This window comes from Micromys minutus (assembly GCF_963924665.1).
Source record: "Micromys minutus genome assembly, chromosome: 10".
Classification (NCBI taxonomy): Eukaryota; Metazoa; Chordata; class Mammalia; order Rodentia; family Muridae; genus Micromys; species Micromys minutus.
The window spans coordinates 6,096,281-6,120,520 of NC_137979.1; the positions used below are offsets into that span (position 1 = coordinate 6,096,281).

The following is a 24,240-nucleotide window of genomic DNA, read 5'->3' on the forward strand; positions in this document are numbered from 1 at the left end:
CGAGTAAGCAGGGTGGTGATGATCTTTTTCCTTTCAGCCAGAAAAGCTGAGCAGTGCCCAGAATTCCAGCATGGGTAAGAGGGACAGAGAGAACAGCAACCACGTGCAAGTCTACATAGCAAGCTCTCAGGCCAGCCCACACTACACAGTGAGATCCTGTCTCCAAAACTAGAAAAAGAAAAAGAAAGAAAACCAAAGAAAAATGAGGACTAGATTTCTGAGCATAGTATCATACTAAAATTCCAAACACATGGGAGACAGACGCAGAAACATTTAGTTGCTGGGGCAGCCTGGGCTACACAGTAAGATTCTGTCTCAAAACCAGGAACTTCTCAAAATTACCAATACAACACAGTAACAATTTTTACTTGCAGTAAAAACAACTTCCTGTCTCTGGTTCTTAAGGCAGCTCCCTAAAACCAGAGCCAAACTCACCGATACAACACAGTCTACAACAGGCTTCTTAAGAACATTTTCTGCTGTCTCCTTCAGTTTCGACAAAAGCATGGCAGTCACTTGTTCAGTGGTAAAATTCCTTTCTTCTTCCATATATGTAACCTGCAGGAAAACAAAATGATCCAATTTTAGTCCACTTCACGTCCTAGTCAAAGTAGCACTGCCTCAAGAGATAACCATAAAAGGTTATCTTTACAAAGAGTATTACCTTCAAAAAAAATCACTATTTTGCTTAATATACAGGACACTTAGCAAAAGACAACCACAACCTAGAGCAAACCTTGAGACAATTGCCTGATCCAAAAGCAAATCATCCTGCCCTGCCATAAAAAGGACTGCTAGTAGAAACTGCCTTGCCACCGGAATATTATTGTGTGGACTGTACACTGTGTTTACATTATTCATCTTCCTAACCAGGTCACAAGTGGTTTTGGGCTCATTATGCCCCAGAACCCACAGTCATGATAAATGCTTATTGTGTTAAGGAATAAATGATGACCAAGTCTTAGGAAATATTTCATGATAAAGCTCTGCCCTAGATAACCCATCCTTCCACTCTTAGCTCTACCCAGCAGTTAACATCCAGAACAGATCCCCTCTCAACTCAGAGGAGCTTGACTGAGCAACCATCTCCCTCCAATCCTAATTTGGTGCAAAAACTAATGACACTTGGTCACTTTACCTGACAGAGACAAAGACAGACTCCCCTCCCCTTTCTAACCTGCCTCACCTACTGACTCTCTGCTCGGCTTTTGGTCAGTCCTATGACTTTTGTCTACTCGGACAGACTAGTTCCCCCAGATCTTCTTTCCTTCTTTTCCTACACAGCTGTCCTGTTTCCTGATTCTAACAAGTCCCCATTTCCTCTGCAGCATTACAGCCTTTTCCCTTTGTGAGCCATTCAAACTTTTCTGAGATTGCTGCCAGTTACCTTACATAAACCAGGTCATCACTTTTAAATCACATTATTCAAAAGGGTGGATGCCTGCCACAGTATGTATAAAGAGATCACCTGGAGAACAACTTTCAGGTCAAGATGAAGTTCACAAACATTGAGTCTTGGTGACAAGCACCTTTACTCAATGAACTGGAAGGTAATCAATCTTTAGAACCTTTTGCTCTTCATCTCAATTCATCTCAATTCTCATTGTTCTCCTACTTCTCAGTATCTGTCAGGTGGTTTTTTGTGGCAGTAGGTTTGAATCTCGATCTACTACTGGGCTCTATTCGCAGCCTCATTTGAATCTCAATTAAGATTCTCTCAGGATTCTTATTTCTTCTATAACTGCTATGGTCTCAAATACCAAACCTGGCTGAGGATGGTGACTAACACCTGTAATCCTAGCACTCAAGAGGCCAAGGCAGGTGAATTCAAGGCTAGCCTAGGCTACAGAATAAGACCTTGTCTCAAAAACAAAACCATAACATATGAAACACCATTCTTATGCTCACTTACCTACATTCCTGTGGCTCTGCTGAAAAAGATACAGGTATATCACCACATCCCATATCACAACCTTAGTGTGATGGGGTCACTATTGCTCCAGAGATTCCTCTGCAAATGTTTCCTAAAACATCTGTTTGCAGCTTCAGTCCTACTGACATGACTACAGCAGTAAGACTGGCTAAAAACTTACAATTACTCTTTGGCCTTATCTTCTACAAAGCTTCACTAATATTACCCTGGAAAGGTGGCTCTCTCTGTCACTCCCCAGGATCCCAATGCAGAGGAACAGAACCATCAATAGCTCATAAACCATTACTATCAAAGACTACCAGCCTTGGGCTGGAGAGATGGCTCAGCGGTTAATAACACTGACTGCTCTTCCAGAGGTCCTGAGTTCAAATCCCAGCAACCACATGGTAGCTCACAACCATCTGTAATGGAATCTGTTGCCCTTTTCTGGTGTGTCTGAAGACAGCTACAATGTACTAATATAATAAAGACAACCAGCCTTAATCAGCAAGAAATGTTCTTAAACATTTTCATTATAGGGTCTGGAAAAATGACTGAGTGGTTTAAGAACACTGCCTGCTCTTCTAGAGGATAGAAGTTCAATTCCCAGTACCCACACATGAGGGTTCAAAACTGTAACTCTGGTCCCATAGGATCCAGTATCCTCGTCTCAAATCCAGGAGCACAGGTATACACATTTGCACACTAATACACATGCAGGTAAAATACTCATTCATGAAAAAAACATATACATGTAAGATAAAAATAAAGGTGTAAACAGAGCATCCATTAAATGGGGCCTCATAACACAGGACCTGCAGTCCTTACCTTCATGCCTGTCAATCCAGTGGGCAACTGCACAATATCATATGCAAGATTAGATTTTTCTGCTTCCACAAATGGATCTGAGAAAGCACGCCCATGAAATCTTTTAAATCCTTGAACTGTGTTCTTGGCATTAGAAATTACCTAAAAAAAGAGAAATGCATTAAAAAAAATTCCATTTCCAATTTTCAACAGCCTCTGGTTAGTTAGAATCCTTTTAGTTCGAAAAATTTCCTTCTACGGGTAATAGCAGAAAAATCATCAAGTTCTAGACCAACCAGAGCTACGTAGGAAGACATTGTCAAAAGAAAAGAACACCACACACACATACTAAGCCAACAGGCTTCTAAGATATGCTTTTCCCTCAGGTGCCTAGCCTACTCCTATTTCTCATGTGTACTTTCCCTTTCTTAATAAACTGTCCTATTTCTCTATTTCTAACCATGTGTCCCTGGTAAAACTCTGCTCTGGGACACAAGAACATGGCTACTTCACTAATCCATCTAATGTAACAATCTTAGAAATGCTCAAACACACAAAAAAGGGAGGGGGATAATAAGATGTAAAGAAAAGGTATCCTTACCAAGTTTCAATTTTCTTTAGACATTCAACCTTTCTAAATCAAGTAAAATGAGAACAAGGAACTGACTGAGTCCCACTGCCAGAGATGAAAACTATCTAAAGCATGTTTTTCCTCTCCATTCAAGTCAGGCCACTGCACTTACCAAAATATTTTGTTCCTAAACATTTAATATTTACAAAAAATTACTATTAGCCTCTAAAACTGCTCAAAGTTTATATGCTTCAAACTTTTCAGAAACAAATTCATCAATACTTATTAATTCATAAATCCCATTAAACAGATATAGTGTAGGGCTGAAGGTGTAAGAACACACACCCAGCATGTACACTACTCTGACTCAATCCCTAGCACACACATACACACATACAGCCCCATGAAGAAAAAAATTACCACAGTACATTTACAGAACAAATGCTACTTGGAAAGCGTTTCTAACTATTCTTATAACAAAGAAACAAATTATATCTCCAACTACTGAGATACTGTAAGAGGTGCTGGAGCTATGGTTCAGCAGTTAAGAGCACTGACTGCTCTTCCTTCCATAGGTCCTCAGTTCAATTCCCAGCAACCACATGGTGGCTCACAACCATTTGAATGGGATCCAATGCACTCTTCTGGTGTATGTCTTTAGACAGCTGCAGTGTACTCGTTTAAATAAAAATAAATACCTCTTTTTTAAAAAAGACTTATTTTTTTTAAAGAAAGACTGTAAGGGTAATACTTTTTAAGTAGAAAAATACTTTTTTTCCACTTTTAATAGAAAAAAACACTATCGTAAGATCTCATTTAGGGAAAAGAAACACTGCTAGATGCTTACAAAGACAAAAATTTCATTTCTCTACATAATAGTTGACTTCCACATTCCATACACTTTTCTAGATTTTTAATTCCTCTAGAATAGACAATGACTAACAGAAACATGGTGGACATTCTAAGTTCCAGGATAAATGTTCCTACTCACAGCACAGGAGCCTGCAAAGGTAGAAAAAGCTCTCTACAGAATTCCTCATGACCAAGCCAGTGAGACCTCCAAAGTCAGACCTGGCCTGAAACAGAAACTCAGTGTATCATAGTCACTTCTTGAACACAGAATCAGGCAGTCAGTGTAAAACAGTTTTAACTATTCAGCAGAGAAAGCAGTTTCAAACAAATTCAGTGATGTTTATAAAACAACTATTTGAAAGTCAACATAAATTTGTTATCAACTGCCTCTAAAATTTTTCCAAGCACCCTACAAATATGAAACACTCAAGTAAAAACCAACTAACCAAGCACCATTTTCTTTAAGACAGGGTCTCTACTCATTTATCCCAGGCTGGCCTTAAACTTGTTATGCAGCCAATGGTAACCCTGTTAATCCTAGTTCTTCCATGTACTGGCTGGTTTTATGTCTCCTTGACTTGACGAAACCTATAGTAATGGGAAGGAATGACCTTCAATTGAGAAAATGCCTCCATAGGATTCAGCTGTAAGGCATTTTCTCAATTAGTGACCAGTAGGGAAGGGCCCTGCCCATTGTGAATGGTGCCATCCCTGAGCTGATTGTCCTGGGTTCTATTAGAAAGCAAGCCCAGCAAGCTCTGGAGAGCAAGCCAGTAAGCCTCTGCATCAGCTCCTGCTTGGGTTCCTATCCTGACTTCCTTTGGTAATGAACAGAGATGTGAAAGCATAAACCCAATAAATCCTTTCTTCTCCAACTTGCTTTCTGGTCACGGTATTTTGTTCCAATAGAGCCCCTGAGACACTCCATCATTCAAGTGCTGGTATTATAAAACAAACTGAGGGGCTGGAGAGATGGCTCAGTGGTTAAGAACACTGACTGCTCTTGCAGAGGTACTGAGTTCAAGTCACAGCAACCACATGAAATCTGGTGGCCTCTTTCTGGTGTGTCTGAAGACAGCTATAGTGTACTCACATACATAAAATAAAATAAGAAAAACTGAGTATGTGTTTATGTAATGCTAGGAACTGAACCCAAGACTCATGCCTGCTACCAACTGAGATCTATCCCCAGGCAAAAAAATTGATTTTTATGTGATGTGCACATAAATCGATATTAAGTTTTCTCTACTTTTTCCCACTGGATTTTCTGAGAAAAACACTTTATCCACTGAGCCATCTCCCCAACTCCAGCAGCAGCATCTTGGGCTCATTTTAGGTTCTGCTTGGTCAAAAAACTACTCACACACTTGCTGCTCCAGATTCAGCTGTATCAAGGTCAAACATGCAACTCCTTAACTCTACCTCTGTTGCTCTGGTTACTCAAGAAACAAGCAAATATGTCAAGATCTGGTTGACAAAGAACAATGCAAGTTGTTACTAAGCCTCCTCAGGTCTAGTAACCTTTCTTGTGGCACCTGATTCACAATAACCTTAGATATGAAGATGGAAGGCCTAGTTTCAAAGAGCATTTAAAATACCAAAAGTTAACAACTCTGCTTTTGAAAGATCTGCGCAGACTGAGTGCTGGCACACAGCACATGAGAAGCTGAGGCAGGAATACCGAGTTCGAGGTCAGCCTCCACTACAGAATTCTAACAAGACCCTACCTCAAAAAAACAAAAACAAAACAACCCAGGCAACACAAAGACAACGTACAGTAGGGATTCCAGTAGGGATACAGCAGACAACACACAGTAGGGATTTGCATCAAGTCAATCACATGCTACTGTCATTTACCACAAATAATAAAAAGGCTCTGGTGCTGAGTGAAAAAAAAGACAAATCAGAGAAATAAGTCATTTTAGGAGGAAGACAGACACTATACCTGGCTCTTAGCTGCTGCTCCAATTGAACGATTCTTAGGACCAAAAGAGACACAAGCCCTAGAAAAAGAAAAATCAGACTTTATTATAATATATCTGAAACCCCAGCTGGTAAGATCTGAGTATCACCTAAAATCCATATTTTTTTTAAACTTTTGAATTAAAATATAATTACATCATTTCCCCCTTCCATTCAACCCTTCCCACACTCCTTAAATTTGCAGCCTTTTTAACTATTACTGCTAAACACACATACAACACACAATATAATCTGCTGGATCCAGGTAGTGTTTGCTTCTATGTGAATTAAAGTGTAAGCCATATATTAACAGCACATGACCTGTCTGATTTCAACATTTCTATTTTGTAAAACCATCCATGGTTTTACACAGGCTGCCTTAGAATGCATCTTGTCATTTCGAAGCTGGAGCACAGGCCTTGATATAACTACCTATTTAAAATACTAGAGAGGTAGACAGGACAAGACCTACCACCCCTAACCTTCCACATCCCATGTTCAAATTTTAGTACAAAGCAACATATTCCCCTATCAGATCAAACAGTTTTTTAACACAGTTGAATTTCAAAATGAATACAGTCTATAAAAGCTTAAAACTCTTGGGTTTAGTGGTTAAGAAAGCATTTCCTATACTTGGAGAGGTCAGGAGTTCCAATCCCAGCATCCACATGTTCACAACCATCTTTAACTCCACTTCCAGGGAATCTGGCGCCCTCTTCTGACCTCTGTAGACAGCAGGTATGCAAGTGATACAGACATACATACCTATAATACACTCATACATATAAAATAAAAATAAGCAAAAAACTCTTGCCCTACTTGTGTGAGAAAAGTTATTTATTCAGAACTATCTTCCAGACTCAATAATATACTGCCAAGAAACTTTATTCCCACCTCCTAACACTTCTCCAAATCAATCATACATATACTGGATTGATCTACTTGCTTTTTAAAAATATCTTTATTACTCTATATATACACATATGTCTGCATATGATTGAGGAAGACAAAGGGATGTCAGTCAGATCTCCTAGAGTTGGAATTACAGGCAGTTAGTTGTGAGATGCCAGAAATGGGTGCTGGGAATTGAACTCGAGTCCTCTGAAAGAACAGTATGTACTCTTAACCACTGAAAAATTATTCCAGCCCCTTTTGCTGCTTCTTTTAAAAAGCAAAACCAGAAACCTGCTTGTTTTAAACACAGTACTAAGATTAGAGAGGACTGCTAGGGAGGTGATGTTTTGCTTTGTACACTTGATTTGCAAGCTAACAGCCATAGAACCAAGTTATATTCTCTTTATGCTCATGTGTCACCTCCCTTTCCAGGAACTGGCTTTCTCTTCTTTGCTTTGCTAATGGTGACTTTACTGGTTGCTTACTTCATGCATTATCCTATTTACCCTCAGAAGCATCCCATTTACCTCCTTTACCAGAGAGAAAAGGAATGTCATCAGTACAGTAAGTAGATTTCTCTAGGGTCTGAAAGTGATGGACTCAGACCATGTCTATGTACTTCATATTCTAGCTCTGACTCTAACCCTCCTTAAATATGAACCTTCATTTTCCAATTTAGCAGAATAAGAATTAAGAGTCCTAGAGGGGCCACCAAGACAGTCTACATTTAATCTCCAGGCCCCACACAGTAGAAGCGAACTGATTTGCCATAAGTTGTCTTCTGAACCCTGCAGGCACACCATGGTATCTGAAAATACTCATGAGCACCCATGCAAAATAAAGATATATTAAAATGTTTACATTACACCAAAGGTGGGAGGCTGGAGAGAATGTGAGGCCTCTCTGGGCTTCAGAGGCTAAGAACCTTATAAGCTCATCTACCAGATGGTACAGACCTCTACATGCTATACTATCCCACGGCAGATAGAACACTGCCAGAGAGCTCATGAGGTTTTCTCTGAATCCTGAGCTTTTTGTTTGGGCCTATATAGAAGTAGTCCTTTTTTTAACAGAGCAAGTGCCAAGCTATGAAGAAAGAAATCACCTAGGAACCACTTAAATGCACTATCACAAGAAACACTGCCCTTTAAAAAAATAGCCCAAGCACCCTTACCCAACTAATCCCACTCCAAAAAAGGCTGCCTAGCCTAACCTTTGGCAAACTTCCATCTTCCTACAAATCACCAGATCTGACTTCTGAACAATACAAGACCACAATCCCAACATAAAGCTATGTTATTCACCTTCCGTGTTTCCTGTGGCCCTTTGTTCAAACTCTAACCTCAAAATGTTACATCCTCAGGCATGGGGGAAGGTAAGTGTGACCAGAATATACTATACACCTGGATGAAACTGTTGAAGAATAAACTAAGATCACATGACGATGAGTTCAAGTTACAGTGGGGGGGGGGGACCAGTAACCATGAACTGAAGCATTGGCAATACTGTAAGCATATATACTGCAGGTATTAGTCTCAGTGGGTTCTAAGGGTGGGAGATGAAGTTGGGATGAAAGAATATGGGGAGCAGGTGTCCAGCAAGAGTAAGAAAAAGGAAGGGGTAGATATATCCAAATTACACTGTATATATCCATAAAATTCTCAAATACTCATCACACAGTATGCTATGTTTTAAAAGTTCTGTACCAACACCAACAACTGAGACCTTCGGCATCTCTACTGTGCTATCAATATGGGTGATGGAGACAAGCATGAACAAGCGCGTCTTTCTAGCTGGGTGACTCCTAGTCTGAATTGTAGTTTACTTATATGATATGGGGGAAATTATAGCATCCATCTCAATGCATTGCTAAAGATCAATTTTGATTATCCACTTCTAAAAGGGCTCATATCACAGACTGGTAACACCATAAATTAAATTTTTTTTAAAAAGCTATTACAGCTTCAAAAAGCCATATAGACTAGGCTTCATACAAAAATATGCCAAATTGTTTGCTCTGTAAATTGACTTTCCAAGCTGTCCTCTAAAAGCTAACCACCTACCTTTTAAATTGTTTACACTTGCTCATCTTAAAAACTGATTCAAGACAAGTGCTTCATAAACAGCTAATAAATTGCAACCCTAGAATTCAAAACCAGGGCTTTGTTAAAGACTGCAGACAGTGAGCATCTGTGCTTTTATGTGCAAAGGTGCCTGTAGTTATGTCTGTGAACTTTCCCACAACCAATCAACCCTGCACAAGCCCCTAGGAACAATCACACGACAGCCTAACAGTATTTTTCCTCCATTCCAAACTACAAACTGCTACAGGAAATCAATTCACAATTAAGCTCAAGATCAAGTTCTAAACTGTAAATCCTACAAACAGGCAGAGAACACTTGCTCTAGTCTTTTTAGATGATACAACTAGCCAAATATTCAGGCATTTCAACAGGTTAAGATGAATGCAGAGGTCCGTAAACACAGGTTCATGTAACTGAGTGGAGAGAATTTAGTAGACATTAAAGAAAACATTACTCTTTTTTCAACAGACTTGTCTCTTTAACTGGCCAGCCTGGTGATGCATATTTCCTTAAAGAGTACTCTCTGGTTACGGACCTTAAACAAGAACTAGAAAATAACAAGCTAATACCAAATATGCCAAGTACTCAGATTTTAAGACCTGCAGTTCCTAAATTGGATGTGGTGATACACCCTTTTAATCCAAACACTCAGAAAGCAGAGGCAGGTGGGTCTCTGTGAATTCAGGAACAGCTTGGAACATACTGAGTTCTAGCTATGTAGAAAACCATGTCTCAAAAAAAGAAAAGGAAAAGAAAAGAAAAAAGCAGCTCCTAAATTAAACAAACTCTTAGTAAGCACTGCACATTTAAAGAAAAGGAGCGGGGCCAGCAAGATAGCTCAGCAGGTAGACAATTACTATCAAACCTGAGGACTGGGCTTAATAACCACAAGACTGAAAGTCAACTCCCACCTCCAAAGTACACATATACAGACACACATAAAATTACATAAATAAAATTGGGGGGGGGGGCTAGACAGCTGTGAACTGAAAGCACTTGCTACTCTTTAAGAGAACACAGGTTTGGTTCCCACCACCCCACAGCATCTCAGAATTGTTTATAGCTCCAGTTCAGGGAATCATAAATGCACTCTGACCTCCAAGGGCACATATGTCCATAAACATATGGTGTAAATGAGTAAAATGTTTTTAAAGAGTGCACAAATTTCCATGATTTTATCTTAGTGTCATTATAGTACACCAAGAGTATTAACAAAAATACAAAAGGTCCAGGTATGGCAGCTCACACCTGTATCAGTGCTCAGGAAGCTGATGCAGGAGGATCATAAATTTGAGCCCATTCTTGCCTGGGCAACACAAGACTATCTTCAAGGAAAGAGAGAAATAAAATAAATAAATAAAAAATAAAAAACTATTGGCAAATATTCTGGCACTATACTATTATTCTATGCACTGAGTCAAGAAGAAAGCAGGCCAGGCATACTGGTGCACATACACATATAACCCCTGCTCTCAGCACATGGAATCTAAGGATCATGGGCTGAAACTCAAGGTCACTCTTGACTACACAGTTCAATACATGGGTTACATTGTGGTAGAGCTCCCAAGTTGTCCTCGGACCTCCATATGCACACACATGCCATGGCAAGTGAGCTCAATAAAAACATGCACAGTACTAGAGCAAGAAATTAACATTAAATTTAAAGCCTCTGGTTTACTCAAAAGCTGATCATTTCCCTTCCATTGCTACTACACAAGGAGAAAACAAATACTACACTCTCCTACTTTCAACCACCTCTTGCATATCTCAGATCCATTCTGTTGTGGATTGTCCTGGAGCTGTTTGTATTTCGGTGTAAATTTTACTTCCCCCAGGAGGGCAGTCCAGCCAAGTACCCAGGTGATTTTATCAGAACCTTTTTCTCATTTGAATCTGCAGAATAAAGGAAAGAGCCCATTGGGCAAGGGAAGGAAAGGTGGAGGAGGTGGAAGAAGATGGAGCCAAAACACGTGGCCTGGAAAAGCCTCAAGTTATAAGGGATCTCATAGCTGCGGAATAGGATAGTGTAGTGGTAAACTGCCCAATCTAGGCGCATAGCTTGTATTCATAATTACTAAATTAATTGTGTTTTCATTGAACAGGCCTATTCGGGTTGAAGAGATTACAACAATTCTCATTTCCTCAGAAGCTAATAATTTGCTTTTTGAGACACGGTCTGTGTAGCTGTAGAATTTGCTCTGTAGAGCAGGTTAGGCTAGCCTCAAAATCAGATATCCGCCTGCCTCTGCCTTAAGAGTGGTGGGGTTAAAGACATGCTGCCAAACACATCTCTAAAAGCTGGGTCACATTCCACTGCACCGACATGAGAAACCTTAACCATTTCCCACGCCTTGCCTCAAGATGAGCCACCACCAATCTGTCAAAACACTGCTTGCCTCAGGTCTTCCACTTGCTCAAGTAACTCCTTCAAACCCACCATGGCCTCCATGTAAACTCATGCCTACCTTCCAGGTCACAAATGACATTTCAGATGCACCCTCCAACTCCAGCCCACACCTCGTAGTCTCATCGTATTCTGTACTTTCCCACCTTGTTCTTCACCGTATAGTATGCTCTTGTTTAGCCTATGGTTTTCCCATTACCATGATGGCAAGACTGAGTATTTTGTTGTTCATCACAGTATCTCCAGTGCTTGACACATAGCCACAGTCATGCCACATTATCTGCTAAAACCAAGAAGATGGAAATGTAGATAGAGATTTGGCTACTCCTCTGGATCAAGTAAATCCCAAAGTAAAAAGAAGTGCAAAAGCTTTACCTGCCTTTACAGAATCAGGTCAAACTAGGATAGTGTTAGAATAAAAATGATGTGCATCTGTCACAGCCAAACCACTTGGGACCTACACCTTTACACTTTCACCTTAGAAGAAACCTACACCAGTCTCTGCATACTTCTAAGACTTAATCCATTCTTCCACAATCTGAAAAGACACTGAGCTTTCTGCTCCAATTTTTAAAGCCATACCCCCAGCATAGAAATCTGTTAATCAAATGCATAGCACAGAGTATTTAAATGGAGCCAGCACTCAGGTGGTGACAGTTCTGTAGTTCCTTCCAAGCTAGTCTAAGAACAAGGCCTTGTCTCAAGAAGAAACTACAGCAGGGTGTGGCAGTGCACACCTTTACTCCCCGAACTGTCTACAGAGTTTTAGGACATCCAGAGCCATACCTGTCTCAAAATGCAAAACAAGTCAGGGGATGAAGAATAATACACAGGAAAAATAAGCCAGTGTGCACAATCACAGGATTAATGACCTATTCTGTCTTTATGCAAATTTAACTGGCAACAAAAACAACTCCTAAAGTTTCAAATAATCAAACTCTTGGCAAAACTGCTACAGCTGCCGCCCAAGAGGAACAAGTCAAGGCAATCTAAAGGAAGGGAAGGAGCAGTATTTCCCCAGGCTGCTTCTGGTCAAGTCTGCCCAACAGCCAGGCTATGTTCCATTCTAAGCAGATGAGGCCCAAAAAACCAGATTCTTCAGCTCAACATGTTGAAATTCCTTGGAAAGCCAATCTTTACAGATGAAGGAGCCAGAAGAATCATTATCAAATATGAAATTAATGCTAAAATGCCTATAAGCAAAATTTTTAACTTTTCAAAAAACAGTACCATACACCTCTGTAGAAATACTAATCAAAATCCCTAGTTTAAATATGACAAAAGAGAAAGCAGAGCTTGGCCACTGGGGGGAGGGGCGGGATGAAAATTGACTTTGATAATGGTACCAGAGCTTCGTGGCACCGAATGAGAACTGTGTTGGCAATAGCGGAGTTGGTAGAGTGCTTGTTTTGTATGCATGAAGCCATGGATTCAACCCCTACTGTACATAAAACTGGGTATTGTGATGTACACTTGGACACTTGAGACATGGAGGTGGGAAGATTAAGAGTCATTCCCAGTTATTTAAAGACAGTCTGGGATACAGAACACCTGCCCCAGAAGACTGGTTAAAAACACTCGATAAAAACAATGATCTGGGACTGTAAGCCCAGAAACAGAGCTTCTTCCAAAGTTTATCTAAAGGAATTCGGCCGATGAAAATCTTTTTTAAGACAGAGCTTTACTGTGTAGCCCTGGCTGTCCTGGAATTGCTGCTCTGTGAACCAGGTTGACCTCAAACTCACAGCAATCTTCAGTCTGCCCATGTCTCCCGAGAGCTGAGATTAAGGGCCTGTGCCACCACAGCCGGACCAAGAAAATTTTAACACACCTGTAATCCCAGATACTGGGAGACAGAAGCAGAATACAAATTTCAGGTCTTCCTGGACTACGGGTGAAAAAAAATCTACATATATTTTAAAGGTAGACTCCCTTTTACTCCAGCAAGACCTGGGTGAGTCATCTCTTTTGCAGATTTGTCTTCACTGGTCCCACAACTTCGTGTAAATTCTAGAAGTCAAAGTGAGCCCTTGAGTCATGCATTAACAATTGTGGCAACCTTCCGGCTGGAATTCATTAGCATGAAAAACTGCTATTAAGAAATAGGTGAGCAACCTGGGTAAAGAATTACCCAATATAACAATATGAAAAAACGAATGGAGGGACTTAAAACGCTATCAAGAAAAGCATCGGCTTTATTAAATCTCGTTATGTATCCTGGTTACCCCAACTGAGAGCTTCCAGGGGTGGGGCAAAGCCATGGGTACTCAGACTACCCATCTTCCGGGCGCCACCCCGCCCCCACTCACGTGGGACTCAGACCGCTTCCCAGTCCCGAGGCCACAATCTGCAAGTTAACTTTTATTAAATGCTTGCCGTGTGCAGAATTCGGACCTCTATTGGGTTCAACTAGCTCAGCAAGCCCTGGGCCTAGTTTCAGACCTAACCCCCCAACACCCAAAAAAAGAGGTGAGTGCGGTCCATCCTACGGTCTCAGGCCCGCCTTCCCTTTCAGTTCCTACTCATGCCCTCCGCCGATCAGAGTACCGGCTCAAAGCCTTCGTTTGGCCCGCGCGAAAGGCCTCGTGACTGGCTCAGGCCCAGGCTCCGAAGCAGGTGACGGCCGCGGACGACCCGGCACTCGGCGGGGGTCTCCTGCGGACCCACCACTGGAAAACGAGGCGACCCCACCAGCCAAGCACACACTTACGGCGTGCAGCGGTCGCTATACTCATTAGCAATCGTCTCGATGCCGCCGGCGCGGGCCACAGCGACATAGCAGCTCTGAAAGCCCAGGTCTATGCCCACCACCGACATGGCGCCGGCTACTGCTCGGGCTCGGGCCCAGGGCCGGCCGCCGACACTGCACACGGAACCCGGCGGCTTGGCGCGTAGAGAGGACAAGCCGCGTGGGCTGATGGAGCACCGCGGCTAGGCGGGCGAAGCCGAGCGACCGTCCACGAGGATGCTAGGATCCTTGAAAAAGTGGGCCTCTACCACTGAGGCCGGTTCCGGCTCCACGGCCGCAGAGGAGGCGCCGGTAGCGGGGGCGGAGAAGCTCTCGAAGGCTCTCGTAGCGACAGGAGCAAGGCTGCAGCGCGAGAACTGCGCTGGAACGAAATGTTCTCGCGAGATCCCAGCTCAGACGCCTTTCCTCCTGAGGCTCCTCCCGGATGACGAAGTATTGCGTCACGTCCTGGCACAGGAAACGGGAAAGGAAGTGGGAGGACGAAAGCTGTCCGGCGCGAGGTTGTCAACTGAGCCTGCGCGGAGAAGCTCCTACAGCCTCATTGAACTGTAGTGAGCCTCCCAGCCTGGTTAGGCGAGCAGGAGACAATACTTCAGAGAGCCCACTTCCGCCGTATTCGTCACCGCGGAGGAACTTCCGGCAGTGACTTCGCAGGCCCTCCATAGTTTTTATAAGGCCCCACAGTGAACTCGAGCTAATCCTACAAATTGCTAAGGGTCCTCTCAGCTTGGCTCTATGTAAAACCTAGTGTTAAAAACAAACACTAACGAAGAAAAGAGGAATCTACTTTTCAACCTGTTTTAAATCACTCATGTCCCTAAGTCAGATAAGGGACCTTTTCAGTCATAGATGTCCCTGAGCCGGACACAAGGGTCCAGAAAACATGCTCCGAGGACTGGAAGGTCTAAGACTAGTGCCAAGTTTATGTGATGCTAATAGATAATTATATATAGAGTAGGTGGGAAGGTGACAAAATCTCAAATCTCATGCAGTGTCTAAGGATGACCTTGAAATTCTAATTTTAGTAAAGTGCTACGGAAGTGAGCACAACCTTGAAATTCTAAAGTCCTTAGTGCTGGGATAACAGCCCTGCCCTGCTTTATGCTAAAGAATCTGAAACTTTAGTGACCCCAACTTTAGCCAGTTGCTGAGAGTTTGAAAGGAGGCCAGCTTCAAAGCATTTCTGATAATTACCCACAGATTGCAGAAGAAAAATCCTGAGTTCCCCAGTTTCCGGCTGTTTTGTGGCTGGAGATATGGTACAGTGCTAGAGCACTTGCAGGCTCAAGACCTCTGACTGGATCCCCAACACCACAAAATCGTAAGCATTTTTAAATTTCACTTATTTGTAACCTCTTTTTTAAAGGTGCCTAACAGTGTAAGCTCCAACAATAAACTGTGCCAGAGAGATGGCTCCACAGTAAATATTTGCTGGGAAACCATAAAGACTGGGGTTTGAATTTCACCACAGCTGTAATCTAGAACCTAGCAGGACAAAGACAGGAAGGTGACTAGAGGGGCTACAGATGACTAGCAGCCTAGTCCAAAAACTAGAACTTCAGTTTCAGAGAGAAACCTTGCCTCCAAAATGTAGATCAGAGAACAACAGAGGATAGATGTCCTCCCCTCAGACTCTTGTGTAGCACATGGCCATCCTCACAACACCTCCACGCAGGTGCACAGGCAAATGCCCTGGATTATCCCTATCAGGAGGGAGCAATGGGATTCTAGTCAAAGTTAAGAACCTAAAGGCCTCAGCACCTGAGAAACTCCCTTCTGGTAGTCAGGAGCAGGAAGGCTCCAAACCAGGGATCAACATGGCAGAACTCCTGACAGATGCCAACACAGTAAGGACTCCACCAAAATGTCTGAGCATGAGAAAGCAGAATATAGGTCTGCAGAAAAATCTTCCCACCCAAAAGTTTCCTATGAAATCTCAAGCCCCCAGAGCTCCGACATAGTCTCCTCTCCCAGGAAGGAAAAGCTGTCCTTCAGTTGTTCTGATGAAAATATGATTCTGATCCTGTAAAAGGCTAGTCTTCCCTTTAATGTCCACATCACCTTGATCAAGTCTGGTCTAACAAGAGTCATAGGCATAAAATGGTGGCAACTAGGAAGACTTTCCAGAAAAGAAAAGGGCCATAGTAGAGGGAAAAAACTATCAATACAGGCTGGAGAGATGACTCAGTGGTTAAGAGCACTGACTGCTCTTCCAAAGGTCCTGAGTTCAATTGCCAGTAACCACATGGTGGCTCACAACCATTGGTAATGGGATCTGATGCCCTCTTCTGGTGTGTCTGAGGACAGCTACAGTGTACTCGCATACATAAAATAAATGAATAAAATCTTTAAAAAAAAAAAGCTAGCAATACATCACTTAGTATGGTTTCAACAGTAAGAGATTTTTTAAATTGCATTTATCAATCTATCTATGTGTCATGGTATGAATGTAGAGATCAGAGGACAACTGTGAGTTCCGGGGATTGAACTCAGGCATAAAGCTTGGTAGCATCTGCAAATGTGGCCAGCCCTTACATTGTGTGGCCTACAGTAAGTTTTGTATTGCTAGACAACAGATCCAGTAAGGGCAACCACCCAAAAAACTAATGCCCAAGCAAATAAAGCACTCTCCCATTTTTTGAAGGAGGAGTCTCTCTGAATTTATTGCTGCCTCTGGAGGCATTTCATTCTCTAGTAGCTAAAATGGCAGCACCTTTAAATTTGCCAATTACCAGAAGGTTCTCACATTTGAACTAAAGACAATAACCAGATGCTACTGGAAAGGGCAATAGGCTTTTATAAATGGATACAAGAAAAACCTTTAGAAAATGAAGAGAGAAAGCTAGGGAGAGTGGCCTACTCCTGTGATACCAGCAGTTACAAGGCTGAGGCCATAGGAACAGGAGGAGATTAAGTCTAACCTCGGCTACATAGTTAAAGGACAGCCTGGACTACATGAGACCTTAAAGAGCAACACATTCACAAGCCAAAAGGAGGAGGGCATAGCTGTACATGCCTGTAATCCCACTCCTAAGAGATAGAGGCACAAGGACCAGGCCAGCTCTAGAATAACAATAAATTTAAGGCCAACTTGGATGACAAAAAAACTATAGCCATAAATAAATAAGTATAAAAATACTCTGAATGTCTAATAATGGCTAAGTAGGGGTTTTGCTGTTGTTTAGTATGTATTGCAGTTTGCACAGTAAATAAATTTTTACTGACATATACATATATATGTATATATATGTGTGTGTGTGCATGTCTGCATATGTGTATATATGTATATGTAAATATATGCATATACATGTATATGTAAATGTTATATATTTAAAATACACACGCACACACACACACACACACACATATTGAAATCTGCAGCCTTAAAAAAGTTAATGAAACTAAGTCAAGTATGGTAGCACAGATCTTTTATCCCAGCACTCAGAGACAGAGGCAGATAGAGATCTGGGAGTTCAAGTCCAGCTAGGTCTACACAGTGAGACCCTGTGCCAAAACAAACACACAAAGAACGAATGAAACTGATACAAGCAACAGCATGGATGGGCACTGGAACATGACAAAGGAAAGAAGCCGAACTCCACTGGAGAAACTGTACGTGACTCTGTGATAAACCCAGAATGGCCTAATAAGATACTTACTGATTGCAACAGGCTTGTGAGTAGAGAACCGGGAGTGTTACTGTGTCAGAACAGTTTCCCTTATGATGAAAATTTCAGTAACATTGGTGTAACCTTGTGAATATATTTGGTGATAGTGGTGTGAAAATTAAAGGCAGGGTCACATGGAGCCCACATTGGTTTTGAACCCTGGGTTTTTTTTTTTTTTGTTTTTTTTTTTTGTTTTTTTTTTTTTGTGGGGAGAGGGTTGTTTTGGTTTTGAGTTTGGATTTAGTTTCTTCTTCTTGTTGTTACGAGACAGGGTTTTTATGTTTAACAGAGTCATGACTGTCTTAGAACTCACTCTGTAGACCAGGCTGGCCTCAGACTCAGAGATCCACCTGCCTCTGACTCCTAGTACTAGGATTAAAGGCATGTGCCACCACCTGGATAAAATGGTAAATTGTATGCCACAGATTTTTTTTTCTTAAATTTTTTCAGTTTTACTCTATGTGTATGAGTGTTTTGCCTGCATTTATGTCTGTGTACAGTGTGAATGCCTGGTGCCTTCAGAGGTCAGAAGATGGAGTTGGGGGTAGCTGTGAGCTACCTTGTGTACAAAGACCAAAAGAGGGTATCAGATTTCCAGAACTGAGTTAGAGATGATTGTGAGTTGCCTTATGGGTGCTAGAAATCAAACCCCAGGCCTCTGAAAGAGTGGCCAGTGCTTTTAACCACTGAGTATTTTTTCCAACCATGTTGCATACTTTGTATCACAATTTTTAGAGGTTTCAGGAAATCAGTGTGGATGGTGTTATATACCTATTGGTTCAGCTATTTGAAAAGCTAAGCAGAAAAAGCCCTTGAAAGACAGTCATGGCAAACACCCATAATCCTGAAACTAAGCAAGAGAAAGCAGCAGGGTCAGAACTTCAAAATCAGTCTCAGCTACGTCAAAATTTCAGCCTGGTCAACAGAGATTCAGTCTTGATTTTGTTGTTTCCTTGTAAATGTATTTATTCAGGTGACAGCAGGATTGTAAAACCTAAGTAGCTTGGAACTCACCATATAGAAAAGGCTGGCCCTGAACTCACAGATCTGTGTGCCTCTGCCCCGCAAGTGCTGGGTTCATAGACAGATAGGCAGATACCACCATTCCTATGAGTTCTTGTAAACACAAACCAAAAAGATCCTTTGGAGCCAAGAGTTCAATGATAGCCTAGTTAACATAGCAAAAACCAACTCAAAAAATAAATCAGCTAACCTTTTTTTTGGGGGGGGGGTGCTGGCTGGTTTTGTGTCCACTTGACACAGGCTGGAGTTATCACAGAGAAAGGAGCCCTAGTTGAGGAAATGCCTCCATGAGATCCAGCTGTAAGGCATTTTCTCAACTAGTGATCAAGGGGGGAGGGTCCAGCCCATTGTGGGTGGTGCCATCCCTGGGCTGGTAGACCTGGGTTCTATAAGAAAGCAGGCTGAGCAAGCCAGGGGAAGCAAGCCAGTAAGTAACATCCCTCCATGGCCTCTGCATCAGCTCCTGCTTCCTGACCTGCTTGAGTTCCAGTCCCGACTTCCTTTGGAGGAACAGCGATATGGAAGTGTAAGCTGAATAAACCCTTTCCTCCCCAACTTGTTTCTTGGTCATGATGTTTGTGCAGGAATAGAAACCCTAACTAAGACGGGGGTAACTAGCCTTTTTTAAGGTTAGCCATGATCTTCCTTCCTCCAATTTTTGTCCTGCCTGTAGGAGAAGATACAGAGCCCCTATGATTGTATTGGTTTTACTTATGACAGAATACTGTGTCATCTGAGTTATCAAGTGCTGGGCAGAGTCCAGGCTGCCTAGCCCAAAGTGTCCTAACAACCTGAAAGATTTACTGACTTTCTACTGATAGCAAAGATGTTTAATTCCAGCACTTGGGAGGCAGAGGCAAGAAGATCTTTGTGAGTTCAAGGCCAGCCTGGTCTACATGCTAAGTTCCAGTCCAACTAATCAAAGCTATGGAGTAAGACTATGTAAATTAAAAAAGAGTGGAAAAAGCTGAGACTCTATCTGCCTTCTCTTGGATGCCTTCCTCCAACCTTTGGCTAAACCACTAAATACACACACACACATACATACATACATACATACATACATATATATATATATATATATGTATGTATCACAGTTTTGTACCCAACATGCCCCATTGGCTCTACCACTATTTTCCATTCATAATGTCACAGCCAAAACTGAGCATATCAGTGCATATTTTTAATCCCAGCACTCAGGAAGAACTCTGTGAGTTTGAGGCTAGGGCTGTTACACAGAGAAACCCTGTCTAAAAAAAAAAAAAAAAAAAAAAAACCAAAGCTCACAGCCCAATCTTTTTAACAATTTGTCTTTCTCAAATAAAATATATCAGTCCCAAAGTACTCATCCTGTTAAAAATAGTTTCCTGGATCATCAAACTTATAGCTCAAGAGGCTATTCTGGGATATTTAAATACACAAAGTCAAAAAAAGTTATTTGAGAATTGCAAAGAATCTGAATGGCAGGGTTCCCAGAGTCTCAACTGCACAGCCGTGGAGTTTCCAGGACATGTGGTGCTGGAGGCTGTGTGAAAACTCATTTTATCACACAGGTTTTCATCCAGCAAGCATCCTGGACATTTTAGAAACAGGAAGTTATCTGGTGTTTTTCTCTGGTATGGCTTAGTTCTGGTTAAATTTAGTTCTAAGCACTCAAACACAGTATTTATTTTGAAATATGCAGCATTCATAAGGTACTCACCAAGAGACAAAAAGTTCTCAGTCAGTTGAGAACTCATAATCCCCACCAACCAAGTGGTCACTGGAATCCTTGGCCTTCTGCCAATCACTGGTGTCCTGATGAAGCTCCGTGCTTGAGTAATGATATCCTTGTGGCCTCCCACATCTCACAGTGAGTAGAACAATGAGCCTCAGTCAAAGCAACTCCCTGCTCTTAAATTCCAAAACTCCAAGCTAGATGTGGTAGCCTACACCTGTAACCCAGCACTGTCAGAGGCTAAGAGAGAGTTTGAGGGCAGCTCAGGCTACATGGTAAATTCCAGTCCAGCCAGGGACATACAAGAAGATTCTGTCTAAACAAACAACAAAACAACAAAGACAGACTGATTGAGCCGAGTTTAGTCCCCTGTAGTTTTCTTTTTTTTTTTTTTAATTATTTATTTATTATATATAAGTACACTGTAGCTGTCTTCAGACACACCAGAAGAGGGCATCAGATCTCATTACAGATGGCTGTGAGCCACCATGTGGTTGCTGGGAACTGAACTCAGGACCTCTGGAAGAGCAGCCAGTGCTCTAACCACTGAGCCGTCTCTCCAGCCTGCCCCTGTTGTTTTCACTGCAACCGTTTCCTGTTATGCTTTTCTGACATAAACACTGGGCAGGGATATGGTTCAGTTGCTTGCCCAGCATGAACAAAGCCTTAAGTCCTATGCCTAAGCACCACATAAACTGACCTGATGTTGCATTCATAAGCATCATCCACTTCACAGTTTGAGGCCTGCCTGTGTTACATAAAACACACACCCCCACCAACAAACCCTATGGTTCAATTCCATCCCATACCAGTGACATCAACGGTCTACTTCCTTAGCAGCACTATGTATCATTGAGTTCTTCCCCCAAAGCCACTCCCTCTTGCCCTTATTCAGGATGCCCCTCCTACACATCTGCTCTGAAGCATCATTAGGCTTCCCAGTCCTGTGCCTCTTCATGATCCTAAAATGCTAGGTGAACTTTGCACAGATTTCTGCAGGCCTTATAAGCTGATAAGAACCAAGTTAACGCTAAGCCCTTTGATCGCCAATAATTTTCCTGGTATGAGTCACAGTCTCTTTATCTATCCTCGCCTCAACCAGCCCCAGGCTGGGCCTTCTTCCATCTCCGGCAGCTGACATTCCAGCTCTAGGCCTGAGTCCTGTCTGTTGGCCTTGTCAGCTGACAGCAGAATCAGCTCGCTCCAGCTCCCCCCAACCCCAGCAGGAGCTGCTCTCTAATTTCTACAATTTAAAGTTTCTGGGCCATTTTTAATTGTGATGCTCAGGCCAATCAGTACTTAGCATATCCTGGGCTGGTTTCCATCTGGCCAAACCACAGTCCTCTTATCTCAGGAGGTAGCACTCTTTGGTTCTTGGTTCGTAACAATGATTTTAAAGCCTTGTGACCCTTACAATAGATTCATTTTCAGAACTCCTCACAAAGTTTGAGCAAGAGGCCTAAGGGTGTTGTTCAGTGATAGAACATTTACCCAGCATATAGGAGAACCCAAGTCTAATCCCTAGTATGGGGTAGAAGCAGAGACAGACAGAGAGAAAGGAGAGAGAGAAAGAAGCAAGTCAGAGAGCCTGTAACCTGATACAGGATCAGAGCTAAGTGAACTAGCAGCAAGTTCCTGTGGCTCTCAGCCCAGACATTGCTTCACAACCAAAGGGCGACCATTTATTTTCCCGTTGTCATCTAGTTAATGTGCAAATGCAGTGTGAGTTCAAACTCTAAATATACCCCAGATGCTTACAGGTTGACACTTGGACAGCAGCAGTGCCTGCCCTAACTTGGTCTCTAGGGAATGGCACAGAATCCAGTTGTAGCTAAAGGCAGGAGCAGAAACAGCCAGCAAGGAGATGAAGAGCCGAACTCTGTGGGAGCATCAGGAGTCTTTCTACAAGTCAAAGGCAAAGCCTCAAACAGAAAAACAAACCACATCCAAAAGCAGCTGCCACTACAGAGGTACTGCAAAGTAAAAAGCACAAGGCCATCTGTGTTCTTGAAATGCTTCGAAAAATAAACTCAAGAAGCTATTCAGCAAAAAATAGAGTAACAGAGGCATTTTTCTCAGAAGTAGGTAACTGAAACTGGATGGGGAAGCACAGACCTGGGAACCCAGAATTTGGAACTGTGGAGGCTGGAGGGTCAGGAGTTCAAGATCATCCCCAGCCTTATAGGAAGTTTAAAGCCAGCCAGTAAAACTGCCACACACAGACAGACAGACAGACACACACACACACAAAATTGTCTTTTCCGAATTCTCTGTAGTCAACTACACATAGATATTAATTTATGCCATTTCTGTCAATGTCAAAAGTATGCTCCTGCACACACACACATAGACATACACACACACAAAATTTTAAGAACTTATTTTTTATCCTGAAAGTGTCACAGTTCAGTTGTCAACTTGACACAAACCTAAAGTCACTTGGAACAAAGGAACCCCGAGAGAATAATTGCTCAGATCAGATTAGGCTGTGACAGTTTCTTAAGAGCTAATTGAGGTAGGAGGGCCCAGCCTGGTGTGTGATTCCATCACTGGGTATATGGAAGGATGCCTCCTGTACATGCTGTCAACACTTGAACATGTCCAGAGGAAGGCTTTACCAGTTCTGGAGCCTGACCCAGGGAAGATGTTGTGAACTAACAGTACGTCTGAGGCACTGGGACCTTTAGCAGGGCTGTATCCAAGTCAACATGCATTCACTGAGGACAGTTATGACTCCGTGGGGAAAGGTACTTGCCACTTTGCTTGACAATTTGAATTGAATTCTGAGACCTCCATGATGGAAAGAGAAAACAAACGACAACAAGCTGTCCTAAGGTCCCTGCATATGCGTGCACGTGGGTGCACATGTGCACACACAAACATACACACACACACACACACACACACACACACACACGAGTACATACATACATTTAAAAATGCAAAAATATTTTTTTAGTTGTAATCATTAGAGTCATTCAGTTCTCCCAAAGGAGTAGGTAGACAGACCTTTAACATTTGCTCCAGCCAGCATCAAGATTCCATGTGCCCTGTACCCACTAAGAGTAGATCACCAATTTTGGATAAAGTAAAGGAATTCCAGGCTGCAATGGACCCATTGGTTGAATTACAAGCTCACCAGTCTTTGCTTCTAGAGTGCTGAGATTAAAGGCCTGTACCACAGACCCAGCCCCTGTCTGTTTTTATAACAAGGTTGTTTTTGTCAGGGTTACTACCACTGTGATGGAAAAGCAAAACTACACATCTATGTATCCTGGCTGTCCTAGGTTTTAATATGTAGACCAGGCTGGCCTTGAACTTGAACTAGATATGTCTGTCTCTATCTCTAAGTGCTAGGATTGGAGTATGCCTTCACACCCAGTTTAGCCTGTTTTCTTACAGAACCCAGAATAACCAGCCCGAAGGTGGCCCTACCCACATTAATCACTAAATAAAATGCTCTGCAGGCCTGCTTACAGCCCAGTCTCATGGAGACAAAAGACTCACTTCTAAAGCCTCACTGGGTTGCAGTTTTCTATGGACCTCAGGCTTAGAGACTGTAATAATGGGATTACAGGTATGCACTGCCACACCTAG

The 24,240-nt window shown here is 42.3% G+C and overlaps 1 protein-coding gene across 1 annotated transcript in view; it reads right to left on the bottom strand.

Moving 5' to 3' along the window:
• The window catches only part of HSPA4 (heat shock protein family A (Hsp70) member 4), a 37,667-nt gene extending 23,076 nt beyond the window's left edge, over nt 1-14,591 (bottom strand). Inside the window, exons 1-4 of the mRNA XM_080924082.1 lie at nt 14,197-14,591; nt 6,088-6,145; nt 2,741-2,881; nt 436-558 (exon numbers count right to left, since the gene is read on the bottom strand). Of these exons, the coding sequence (XP_080780208.1) occupies nt 436-558; nt 2,741-2,881; nt 6,088-6,145; nt 14,197-14,303 (429 nt within the window). The 5' untranslated portion in view covers nt 14,304-14,591. The remainder of the gene's footprint in view (nt 1-435; nt 559-2,740; nt 2,882-6,087; nt 6,146-14,196) is intronic.
• Nucleotides 14,592-24,240: the final 9,649 nt, after the last annotated feature.